Genomic DNA, 12922 nt, shown 5'->3' on the forward strand with positions numbered 1-12922 from the left:
ATTGTGTTAGTCATATTCTCGATGCATCTTCTAGCATTTTACTACATGGCCTAAGCTGTCGATGAACTCATGGTCCCACTTCCTGCCTCAGCCTGCTGGCATTACAGGGGTATCACCATGTCCAGCTTGGTCTAGGCATCCATCTTTAGCTTTATCAAATGCTACCTGATAATTTTCCAAAGTGGCTTACCTACTTAACACTCCCACAAGCAGTGTGTGTGGACTCTAACTGTACCATATCATCTTCATTTCTTTTATGAGAAATCAAAGAACTTCATCTGAGCTAAATTGGCTATAAATCAGAGTGTTATCTATGGGCAATCAAATCCTTATGGAGAATTAACACTGAACTTTGACATTCTCTTCCTAATCCTTCTTCAGTCCCAGGTGCTGTTCCTACTGAGTCCATCCAAGGAAGTACCTTTGAAGAGAAGATATTTCTTCAGTGGAGAGAACCAACTCAAACATATGGTGTCATCACTTTATATGAGGTAGTATATACATTTGGTGGTAACTTTTCATGACATTTTGTAATGATAGTCTAGGATGTCTAGTATTTTAAAAATACATAATTTCATGATACCTACTAAGACATTTATTGATTTCTGTAGTTGTGGGTATTATATAAAAACAATTTTGTGAGTGCTCACACTAGGACTTGAGTTCTGGATTTTGCTTTTTTTGCTTGGCGTTTTCTCTCAAGACCAGTGCTCTGCCATTCAAGGCACACCTCCATTCAGGCTTTTTCCTGGTTAATTGAAAGGTAAGAGTTTCATGGGCTTTTCTGCCTACCTACGCTGGCTTTAAATCATGATGCTCAGATCTCAGGCTCCTAAATAGCTAGGATTATAGGCATGAGCCACTGGCACCCAACTTTAAAAAGAAAAAAAATTTAAATGACTTTTTAATAGCATGTATAAATTCAACGTGTACATATGAAATGAGTTTGTTTATTCTGGATTATATGTTATTCTATATTAAAAGCCAGTATCACATTTTTTAAGTGTCCATTATTAAAAACAGCAAGTATTTGGAAACACATGCTGATTAGGAAGCAAACACTGAATCCTATTCTTTCTTAGCTGTGAGATATGTTTCTTCTGAATTGTAAAAGAATAGTGATTATTCAATTAGCAGAGTCAGTAATAATTGTCTCAGGAGTGATGATAGAATAATGTCTTTGGGTTCTTTGTATTAAACCATCTATGAGACTTCTTTGACATGGTTTTGTTGACTGAGTAAATCAAACAGTTGAGTGACAGACAGCAAAGAAGAATTTGATGAATTGTTCCAGGAAAAAAATAACAGCAATAACAGGGTGACATTCATCATCAGATGTGTGTGAGAGCATCGTTTCATTGTTCCTATTGTCATAGAAACAAGCAGGTACATTTTTAAGGTAGAATTTATTTGAATGCAAATTCGATAAAATTATATGTTGTAAGGTTTCTAAAAATTGTGCAGGTCCTCCTGTAGAACCTCTGCTTGAATCCCTTTCAGAACTCCTGACAAAAGCCATGCAGATGAGCTGTCAGCAGTAATCACTCATGAACCCCTCCTCTGACCCACCTAGCTTTCCATTGACATCTCCTGAGACCTTTGGAAAATTGGTATTGAAAAGAAAACCGATTGATTAATAGCAAGATGAAGAAAGATAAAACAATAAAGTTGATTTTCATACTGCTGCTAATGATCATTGGCTGTTTTATTGTAAAAAATATTATATAGTGTTAAGAAAATTCATAACCCAGCATTTTCTAAAACTTTTAAAACTTTAGAATCACATCAAATGAATTCAATTTTGATGCTCAATGATGAGAATCATTTACTTCATTGGTGGTTCTATTGATATTTTCAAGTTTCTTGTGTTGGGGGTTCTTACCTATATTGAGATTTGTTTACTTGACAGCATAGTCATTGAAGTTCACTTTAAGATCCAAGCAGTAAACCCACTTGTCCTAAAAGTCACATATTGTTATCTAGACAGATAGAAAGTAACAGCAAAATTCTTTCTTTCTCATCCCACTGGACATTTATCTTTGTGTGTTAAGTAACTTAACGATGAAAACAGCAGGGAAAATAATAATTCAAAGGAAGAACTCATTAATCTCTCTGACTCAGCAGCCAAAATCTCCCAGTTGAACACTAATCTAAATGCTGGTACATGATGATGTGGGGATTGTCATAAATCAAGGCTTTACAAATCAGATATTCGTAAGTGGACCAGGTAGACTCATTTTACTGTGGATCCAAATGACAAACATGTGAATTGGGCTTAAGTGATTAAATACAAGTTTTGTGGGCTCCACATCTTTCTTTTTTTTCCATCTTGTTTCTAAATGTAGGAAGGAAGGGAGTCCTCAGGTTCCTCAAAGTACGCCCTAAGTAGAATATCAAAAGGGGACTCTTGATTAGCTGATATACCCCAGTGCTGATTTACCTGGACTATTCTAGAGTCTGCAATCAACACAGCTTCCTGCTGGAACCAAAGATCAATGTGAAATTAGACTGAGTTCCCTCTTTGGAGGGCTTCAGTCTTCTGGAATAAACCCTGTACTTAGATCCCTGTCTCCAATGAAGCAGGGATCATTGGAACAGTAGAGCCTGTCAGGGAGTCACATGAATATAGATAAAACCTAAAATGGCAGATCAATGATCATGGTTAAAAAAGGAACTTCAGTAATAAATTTCTTTAGGACAAGAAACCTACTTGGATGATATTTGAAAGACAGAAGTAAAAACAGATTGTTGTAGATAGAAATGTGTATTCTATATTTTTTTCTAATTTAAAAAGACTAACAGAGTTGATTATGTAAGATTTTTAAATCGCAGTCTGGCATATTTCTGCATGCTTGTAATCATTGTACTGGGGACCCTAAGGCAGGAGGATCAAAAGTGTTTGTGTCCAGGCTTAGCTAGTTTGAGACCTTGTCTCAAACTATATTTTATTGCAGAATGATGAAAGATTTGATGAAGAAAGTCTTAATATAAATAGACTGGGATAAATTGCTTACGATATAAACTCAATACAGTTTAATAAGTAAAAGACAAAACAACTCATTTGGAAAAACGTAGACAAAGAATTGGAAGAGACAACTCAGAAAAAAATGGCACTGGCATGCAAAGATCTCACATACACATATATGGAAATATGTCTGCTCAACTTAACTGATCATTAAGCAATGAAATAAGAAGTTTTAATCTCTATAATATCAATTGTTAATCAGTAACATGGAGAAGTATGTACCTACATAGACTTATTGGAAAAACATATTTTTGTAGGCAATTTGAAAGTATCACAATTTAAACATTGTATACTAAACTTATTTCTAGAAGTTTTTCAGTCAGGAATGCACCAAGATACAGCTTCAAATATTTGCATCTTGTGTGTCTCTCAGTTACCTAACAAGGAAATTAGTCTTCTGAGCATAAGAGTAACCCAACAGTAGGTAGAAAGAGAGAGAGAAAAAAAAATAAATTTAAAAAAAGAAAAAGAAAGAAAGAGAAAAGGAAAGGAAAAAAGAAAGGAGGGAGGGAGCAATGGAGGGAAGAAGGAAGGAAAGAAAGAAGGAAGGAAGGAAGAAGGAAGGAAGGGAGGGAGGAGAGAAAGAAAAAAAGAAAAGTTTGGTCAACACTGATGGATCATGCCTATAATTCTGGCTGAGATCTGAGGATCAAGGTTCAAGGCCAGCCTGGGCAGAATCTTATCTTCAATTAATCACCCAAAAGACAGAAGTAGATCTATGCCTCAAGTAGTAGAGTACCAGTCTTGAGTGGACAAAACTAAGGGACAATGTTTAGGCCCTGAGTTCAAGCCCCAGTGCCAACACAAAAAAAAGTCTTGATTTGCATAAATTTTGGAATAAAAGAAAAACAACAAATAGGTTCTGTGTCTCTCTGCTTTCTAGCAGAGAGCAGCAGCTGGGCTTTTGGCAATTAACCATGGAAAGAAGAAATTAAGTACCAAAAGCAGGTTGTCAGTTCAGTTTTGTTTAGGAAGAGTAGATTAGAAAGAACTGGACTTTTCAGTTGATTAGGACAATGTGTATCCAGTGTTGAAGCTCTCAAGATCCTGAGCCTGGGTGACTTGGACTCAGTGAATTACCACTTACTGTGATGTATGTACCACTAACTGAGATGTAACTACCACTGACTGAGATGTGACTACCATTGATTGAGATGTGACCTTAACCCTTCTGTACATCGTCTTTACAATAAGCAAAGAAGGTTTCAAAATTAAAAATTTGGTTTCAATATTGTATACTTCCTATGTTCTAATCCCAATTTATATTTATCACTTCATCTCCTGTTTTTTTCTCTTGAATTCAATGAGCTATACATAGGAAGTTTTCTTTTTATCTAATAGTCTTTTGAATTCTCATATCTCCCTACTTGTGGTGATTATCTCTGTGTTCCTCTGGCATCTTCCTCTCTTCTATAATATACATACTTCTGCTGTTCTTTCAGTATTCCATTCCAATAATTTTCTTTCCTTTTATGTATCTTATGTCCTTTCTACTTCTGAAATCCAACTTAATTATTTATTTTTATTTATGGAGATCTCAATTAGAGGCCTGTTTGTTATGCTGGCTATAATTACCCCAACTCAACTCCTGGAAGATTTTAGTTCCCTAAACTAAACTGTCAATGAAACTCTCCATTTAGACATAGAAACTTAAGGGAGAAAAAGATAATTTTGGAAGATGTCAGGCACTTAACTTGGAAATCAAAACCAGTATGTGTGCATGCTTCATTCCATCTCACCTAAATTTAATTCCCTTTCTTCCTCACATTTTGTTTTTGTGTCCTGGTGCTTTTTCTTGTGCATCTCATACAATCACTCAGATTCCTATCATAGTCTTTATAGATGCTTCATTAAAATGTCCTCACCGTTATTCAGCAATCATGTGCAGGTGTAAAAGCTTCCTACACATTCCTTCTGGGAGCTTCCCTGCTCCCTTTTCCACTACCAAGTACTTAATAGACAATCAACTTAAAACAATTGAAAAACAAACTTGGAAGGGATGTGTTGCCTGTGGATTTGAGTATGGCCATGCACACTGGTACCTTGAACATCACTATCAGCAGGCCAGCAGCTGCTTGCTGCCTGTGGTCTCTGTGACAAGCTGTAGAATTATGGAAGTTAGCTTGCCCCTAGGCCTCAACTTCATTCAGAATTCAGACACCTAGAGCTCTGTGAGTAATTTGGGGGAGGAAGGGGATAGGGATGGAGCCATGAACTTTCTGACACAAACACATGAATTAGAGTGAGGAAGAGGATTCTTAATTGTTGCAAGTGCATTAATTAGCATATGAATGCATTATGTAGGGACAATGGGGGAAAATCTATAATTGTTACCAGATTACAAAGAGTTGTGTCTTTAGACAGATCAGAATCCCCAGTGTAGTTTGTCCTGGGCTTCATGACCATAGGCAACTCCAGCTCATCAAATCCTGAAGTTGAGGAGTCTCTGCTTCATAGTTTACACTAGTAGACCAAGGATTCTGCTTACCTGAGTATATGGGTTTGCATGAGCACAGGTAAACACCTACTCCAAGCAGGAGCTCTTTTAGGAAATATATACTGAGTGCTGAATATTTGCTGATTAAAATGGAATAAAAAAAGAATAAGACTTCAGTCATTCCTCAGAAAGGAGATATAATTACACACAATGTTCTGATTCCTCTGACATACTTAGATTATGATTTAAGACTAAGCCAGAGATCTTTACTGCATCTGTGACTAATCACCAAATGAAGGATATAAGCAGTCTCAGCTGCAGGCATTAGCTGACCCATGTGATTAGTAAGCCAGACTTGGGAAGACTATAAATAAGAAAAACTGGGAGTCTGGCCTGAGGTATAGGTAGACACCTTTTTATCCTTGTCTCACTTAACTCTGCAATATTTTTAAAAACATTTCCAAAACAAATTTCTTTCCTTCTTACTTATATTTCATATAATCCTAGCTATTCAGGAGGCTGAGATCTGAGGATCTAAGTCCAATCTAGTGGGATCAGACAAATCCAAGAGGGATGACTAAAGTGATAAAGCACCAGACTTGAGCAGAAAAAGCTAGGCAAGAGCACAAGGCCTTGTATTCAATCCATAGTACTGGCAGGAAAAACAACCAACCAAACCCAAACTAAGTAGAGAACCAAGAAAGAGTGGAAATGCACAAACAAGAGCAGCCTCGGCAAACACCTGTCAGTGCTTGAGGCCATCAGTCTTCAGTCCCCCACAGAACACAGAACAGAGGGTAATATAATACAATGTAATTTATTCAAAAGTTAGTCTGGAGAAGCAGGTGAAATGGAAAGCAAAGGTGCCCAGACTTTGTTCTATGTGCCTTTGTGAGCCCTTAGTTTCAGTCAAGGCACTAAAATGAATGAGAAAACAAACATAGCCCTAGTGGGCAGTGCTCACACTTACTACAATTAAGTAGTTTCGTAAGTGTTGGACTGCCTCTTCACCTTCCCATACCAGGGGCTGCACAGTGCCGGAATCACCAGGTGAGACTCCAGCTCAGGAGTGCTAGAAGCACTTAGCAAATAGGCTTTGAATGTGTGAGTGAATGAAACAATGAGTAAACTTTGAGGAGAAATCATACTGCCTAGTTTCACACTTGCTCTTTTGAGCTACCTTTTTCTATGGAGGATCCAGAATGGAGAACTGAGAGCAAGTGAGGGCACAGACAGATGTATTGCTGAGCTCCCTACCCAGGGAGATCTGGTCTTGTACATATTGAACTCCTTCACCTTGAGTGGAAAAATCTAGTATAGGGTTAACAACAGCCTGACTCTGCTGGTGTCATTCACTCCAATGATTAATGTATACAACAGGTATTTCCTTGCCAAAGCTCAGTTGGTTCAATCTAAATATTCTTTCAGAGAGGTCTTCTTAATTATAATGACATGGTATAAACATAGGAAGAAAGAATGTCAATTATCACTCTGTATAATAACAGTGCTAGTGTTCATGCACATAAATTATGAGTAAGTTTACTTATTTAGAAGCAGGAAAAGTGCTCAGTTTTGCAATTTAAAACTTTTGAATATGCTGCATTTAAAAATTATATCATTACAACCAGTAGAAGTTAGTAATCACCCCTGAAGTACATGTTCTTGAATAGTTGATGAACTCATCCTTAAATTCTCTTTTAAAAAAAATCCCTTAAAAAAAGAAAATTTAAAGGCACTTAAGTTATATATATTTTTAAAATATTCCAGACTTATCCAGCCCAAGAAAACAGGATATGTAACAAATATAATCAAAATTGTTAGAATTGAATTTGCTAGTACCTAGTAATGCATACTGATTTAAATTTATATAAATTAAAATGAAATTTTTGCTTCCTTGTTCTCAATTGCCACATTTCAAGTACTCTGTTGTCACACATGGCTTGTGGATACCATATTGAAATGAGCAGTGCTAAAGTGAACACTTTCATCACAGTGGGAAGTTCTGTTGGACAATATTGTACAGGAAGAAAAATGACTATAACCCCAAATGAGCACTCGATTCAGTATACTGAGAGCTACTGGCATGAGGGTAGGATTTATTTTTAGAACAGAAATCTTTGCCCACGGTGATGAAAACACTTAAATGTGTCCTTGTTACTAGTAGACAATAATCCTATTTAGTGTTAAATCAAATCATGGCCACTAAATTAGAGAGGAAGCCTTTCATGCTTCTCAGAGCTTTATCTGTTTGAGCTAGTTGCTTGTTTTGTTACTTTGTTCTAAACCAGCTGTTGTGTGGTTTTATAAAACCTACACTTGGAAAACAAAGATCTTCAAGGTATCAGCTTAAATCGGAATTCATCCTTCACTCTCTCATCTATTGGCTTTAAGTTCCTCTGTCTATAAAGGTGAGAATTCCTCACAGTTTTTCCTGAGCTGTTGCTCCCACTCTGAATTCTGGATTTGAAGAGTGTGAATTAGAGGACTGTTTATAACACTGGGTCTGACAGTGCAGAAGGCCATAGTGGATAAAGATGCAGCCTAAGTTCATCCGCTACAGGGATTTCATCACATCCTTATTCTTTTTGCAGATTGTCTACAAAGCAGTCAGTTCATTTGATCCAGAAATAGATTTATCCAATCAAAGTGGAAGAGTTTCAAAACTAGGAAACGAAACTCACTTTCTGTTTTTTGGACTGTATCCGGGAACCACATATTCCTTTACCATCCAGGCAAGCACGGCAAAGGGCTTTGGACCTCCTGCAACAAACCAGTTCACAACCAAAATATCAGGTATTATATACATTCGTTAATTATGCTTTTTTTTCCTCAGAAGCAGAAATTTTGTACTTTTACATTCCTGATGTCACAAATACCAAGCTTGAGTCAAGCACCAGTAGTCCATGCTTCTAATCCTAAATACTCAGGAGGCTGAGATGGAAGAATTAGAGTTCAAAGCCAATCAGCAGAAAATCCATGAGACTCTTATCTCTTAGTTAACCAGCAAAAAGCCAAAAGTAAATGTGTGGTTCAACTAATGGAACACCAGCCTTAAACAAAAAGCTAAGGGATCAGCTTCATTACCCCTTCCCCAAAGCCAAGCTTGCATAGCACATCTTTTTTTTTTTTTGGTTGGTCGTGGGGCTTGAACTGTGGGCTTGGACACTGTTCCTCAGCACTTCAGCTCAAGGCGAGCGCTCTACTGCTTGAGCCACAGCGCCACTTCTGGTTTTCTAGTGGTTTTTATTGGTGATAAGAGTCTCATGGACTTTCCTGCCTGGGCTGGCTTTGAACCACGATCCTCAGATCTCAGTCCTTGAGTAGCTAGGATTACAGGCATGAGCCACTGGCCCCTGGCTGCATAACACATCTTAATTATACACACATACCTCTGGATGTCTAAGGTCATCCATTCTGTGTTAGGACAAGGGCCACTGTTAGAATAGACTTCCCTGGAAGACTTGGAGATGAGGCAGAAAGTTCCCTTAAAGCACTCTGATCCCCTTTGCAATCTCAAGACAGCAGAGCAGAATGTTTGTAAAACATGTGTCATGCTTGAGCCATGAGCTCAGCAGAAGAGCAGCCTGCCTTGGAACCTTCACTGTTAATAATTTTCCATTTGCAGAGAGTGGCTACTGCATACAGGATAGCACCAGGCACTTAGGGGCCCCAGCTTTCTGCTGGAAAGAGACTCAATTATATCATCCAACAAAAGATATAATTTGGGAAATATTTCTGGGCATGTTCAACTGTGCATAAAATGTCTTTGTACTTCGGACTGGAGGAAATGAAGTTGCCATCTGGTATGGTATATATGTAACCACAATAAACAGATTTGTTTTTCTTTTTTCCTTTTTAAATTTTTCCTCTATCCTTTGGATAGCAATATGGAAATATTTAAGGGTTATTTTGTATGTTTTTTTGGTTGGTTGGTATTTTTGTGTGCATGCATGTTTTTTTCTTTTTCTTTTTTCTTTGTTGGTCATGGGGCCTCAACTCTGGGCCTGGGCACTGTCCCCTCAGCTCTTCAGCTCAAGGCTAGCACTCTACCACTTGAGCCACAGTGCACTTCTGGCGTTTTCTGCTCATGTGGCGCTGAGGAATCGAACCCAGGGCCTCATGCATGCAAGTCAAGCACTCTACCACTGAGCCACCCTCCCAGCACCATGTTTTTTTGTTTTTGTTTTTTTTAATTTTTTTATTGTGAAAATACTGTACAGAGGGGTTACAATTACATGAGCAAGGTAATGAGTACATTTATCAAGCATTGTTGCCTCCTCCTTTGTTTCCCCTTACCATCCCTTCCCATATCCCCCCCTACACCCCCCCACCAAAGTTGTAAAGTTCATTTTCGATATAACATCTTGTACATCGTCTCATTGTTGCAGTGGGTCCACCTGTATCCCTATTTAAACAATTTGTTTGTTCCCTTCCCCTCCACAAATTATACCAACATCATATACAGTGAAAACAAGGGTTATACCATGGGGCAGGGACATAAAAAGCAAAAAAGAAATAATCTTATAAATATGTTAGAAACAAGAGCAAGAAAGAAAAAAAATTTGAGCCCTTATCTTGGGGTTCATTTCACCTAACATCAATTTATCTGACCTTTCTGCTTGTCTCAGACATATACTAGTTATTGCAAATAAGGGAAACCATGAGACCTATGATTCTTTGGACCTGGTTTACTTCACTTAATATAATTTTTTTCAAGTCTTTCCATTTCCTAACAAATGGGGCAATGTCATTATTTCTAGAGGGGATGTGGACAGAAGGGGACCCTACTGCATTGTTGGTGGGAGTGTAAACTTGTTCAGCCACTTTGGAAAGTAGTATGGAGGTTCCTCCAAAGACTCCACATAGAGCTCCCCTATGACCCAGCAATCCCGCTTTGGGGCATTTACCCAAATGATCACAAACAAGACCACACTAAAGCTACCAGCACAAGTATGTTTATTGTAGAATTATTTACCATAGCTTAGATATGGAACCACGCCAGATGCCCCTCAGTAGATGAATGTATCAAGAAAATGTGGTATATATACACATTTTTTTTCATTTTTGTCTTTTGTTTTTTGTATTTGCAGGGGTACTGGCTTAATATCAGAGTCTAGGCACTATCCTTTAGCTTTTTATCTAAAGGCTGGCCCACTACCACTTGTGCCACAGCTCTAATTTGGAGGTTCTTTTTTGGGGGTTTTTTTTGAAGGGGTATTAGTGGTTAATTGAAACTAAGAGTGTCATAGACTTTCTTTCCCAGGCTGGCTTTGAATCATGATCTCAGAGCTCAACCTCCTGATTAACTAGGATTGTAGGTGTGAGTCACTGGCACCTTGCAGTATTTGAGTTTTAACTTTAACTGTTTTGTTTTGTGAGGAGTTGTCTTAGTCTATTGTCTCCATCACTGTTACAAAATACCTGAGAAAGAACTACTTAAAGGAAGATGCATTTATTTCGGCTAAGGTTTCTGAGTCTCAGTCCATGATTGATTGGCCCTGTTACTTTGGGCCTGAAAAGACTGAACACCATGGAGAGAACACCCAGTAGAGCCAAGCCACTCTCATCACTTTGGCTGAGAAGCAGAAAGAGATGGTTCTGGGACAAGGCATATCCTTAAAAGGCATATTCCTATGATTACTTCCTCCAGCTAGGCCCTACTTCCTGATGGCCCATTCATCCCCATATGAACCACCCACCTCTCATTTGCACTATTAGCTGGTAACCAATCCTTCAACACAGGAACCTTTGGAGGCATTTCATATCCAAACCATAAATGGATAGGAAGAGCTGGAGGAGAGTGAAGAGAGATATCATTCACTATTACAACAGCAATATTCTGCTTAATTTATTTCCTAGCTTTATAAAAGTATAGAAGAGAAGAAATATCCACAAGTAGACTATTATCAGTGGTCTGCTAGGTTGTGAGGGAGGACATTTTGAAATGTTTCTTTTTAACTAATTATAAATCATGCTTATTCATTGGAAGACTGTGCTTTTCAGCACAAATTTCACTGAAGATTTGATGCATATTTGATAGCCAGTGTGAAGCATTTGGTTCTGCAAATAATAGAGAGCAGGAAAGGAACGATCCTTGTGGGTTAGAAATGTTGAAGTTGTACAGATGAATAATCAGAAAAACCACTGGATGTGAAGTCAGAAGATCTGGGGTTTAGTTCTGATTATTTATGTACTTCATCTCTGATCTCAATAAAGCAAATATATAACTTATTGTGAAAGTATTATGATACTTACCAAGATATTAAGATTTTAACTGATACATCAATTTGTCTTGGGACTTAAGAAGTATGTGCTAGTTTGTATGCTTCTAAGTAATTTTTAAATATTTCTCTAATGGAAAACATATTTCAGTAATCATTTTTAAGAAGATACTCTTTTACCAAAAAGTATTCACTTTGCTCATATTTATTAGTTAAATATTCCAAGCAAAGTGAATCTGACCACTATTAATATTTGGGATTCAGATAATGCCATCCAAAAGCAAGGAAACTTGACATTTCAGTTAGCCTGTGTAGGCTCATCAAGAGTAGATATTTAATTTCAATATTAAAAAGTTGCCAGGCACAAGTCCCTGTTACTCAGGAAGCTGAACAAAGAGGATTAATGATGCTCAGGAAATAAGGGCCAGATTGGGAAAACAGTCAGACCTCATTTGGTAAAAAGAAAAAAAAATAGTTTCAGTTCATGAGATTTACATTCTATTTTCATGGATCTGAGAGAAGGAGATGGTCTCACATCCAAGGAATAATTCTGTGTTATGATTTGGAATTAATTTTGAATGGAGAAAATTGGTTAGGTGAAAAAGGAAATTAAAGCAGAACTAAGGAAGTGGAAAAACCTCCCATGCTCCTGGATTGAGAGGATTATCATAGTGAAAATGGCAATACCGCCAAAGGCCATATAAAAATTCAATGCAATACCTATAAATATCCCAACCACTTTCTTCAATGAAATAGAAGAAGCAATCACAAAATTCATATGGAACAATAAAAGACCCAGAATAGCAAAAACAATCCTTAGCAGAAAAAAAGAACAGTGCTGGAGGAATATCAATACCAAATTTCAAACTACTACAAAGCCATGGTAATCAAAACACCTCGGCACTGCATAAGAACAGACCTTAGGACCAGTGGAATAGAACTGAAGACCCAGAAATGAACCTACAGACCTATAGCCATCTAATCTTCAATAAGGGAGCTTTAAAAAATAGCATGGAGGGAAGACAGCCTCCTCTGTAAATGGTGCTGGCAAAATTGGTTAAACATATGTGGAAAACTAAAGCTAGATCCTTATGTATCACCCTACACCAGAATCAACTCCAAATGGATCAAATACCTTGAGATAAAAGCAGACATCCTGGGGCTGGGAAGGTGGCTCAGTGGTAGAGTGCTTGCCTTACATGCCTAAGGCCCTGGTTTCAGTTCCCCAGCACCACATAA

At 37.7% G+C, this 12922-nt stretch overlaps 1 protein-coding gene across 1 annotated transcript in view; it reads left to right on the plus strand.

Moving 5' to 3' along the window:
* Positions 1 to 12922, plus strand: part of Ptprm (protein tyrosine phosphatase, receptor type, M) — an 819406-nt gene that overhangs the window by 473737 nt on the left and 332747 nt on the right. Inside the window, exons 9-10 of the mRNA XM_013027176.1 lie at positions 382 to 491; positions 8054 to 8255. Coding sequence (XP_012882630.1) covers positions 382 to 491; positions 8054 to 8255 — 312 coding nt within the window. The remainder of the gene's footprint in view (positions 1 to 381; positions 492 to 8053; positions 8256 to 12922) is intronic.

The sequence above is a fragment of the Dipodomys ordii genome, unplaced genomic scaffold (genome assembly GCF_000151885.1).
Source record: "Dipodomys ordii isolate 6190 unplaced genomic scaffold, Dord_2.0 Scaffold100, whole genome shotgun sequence".
NCBI lineage: Eukaryota > Metazoa > Chordata > Mammalia > Rodentia > Heteromyidae > Dipodomys > Dipodomys ordii.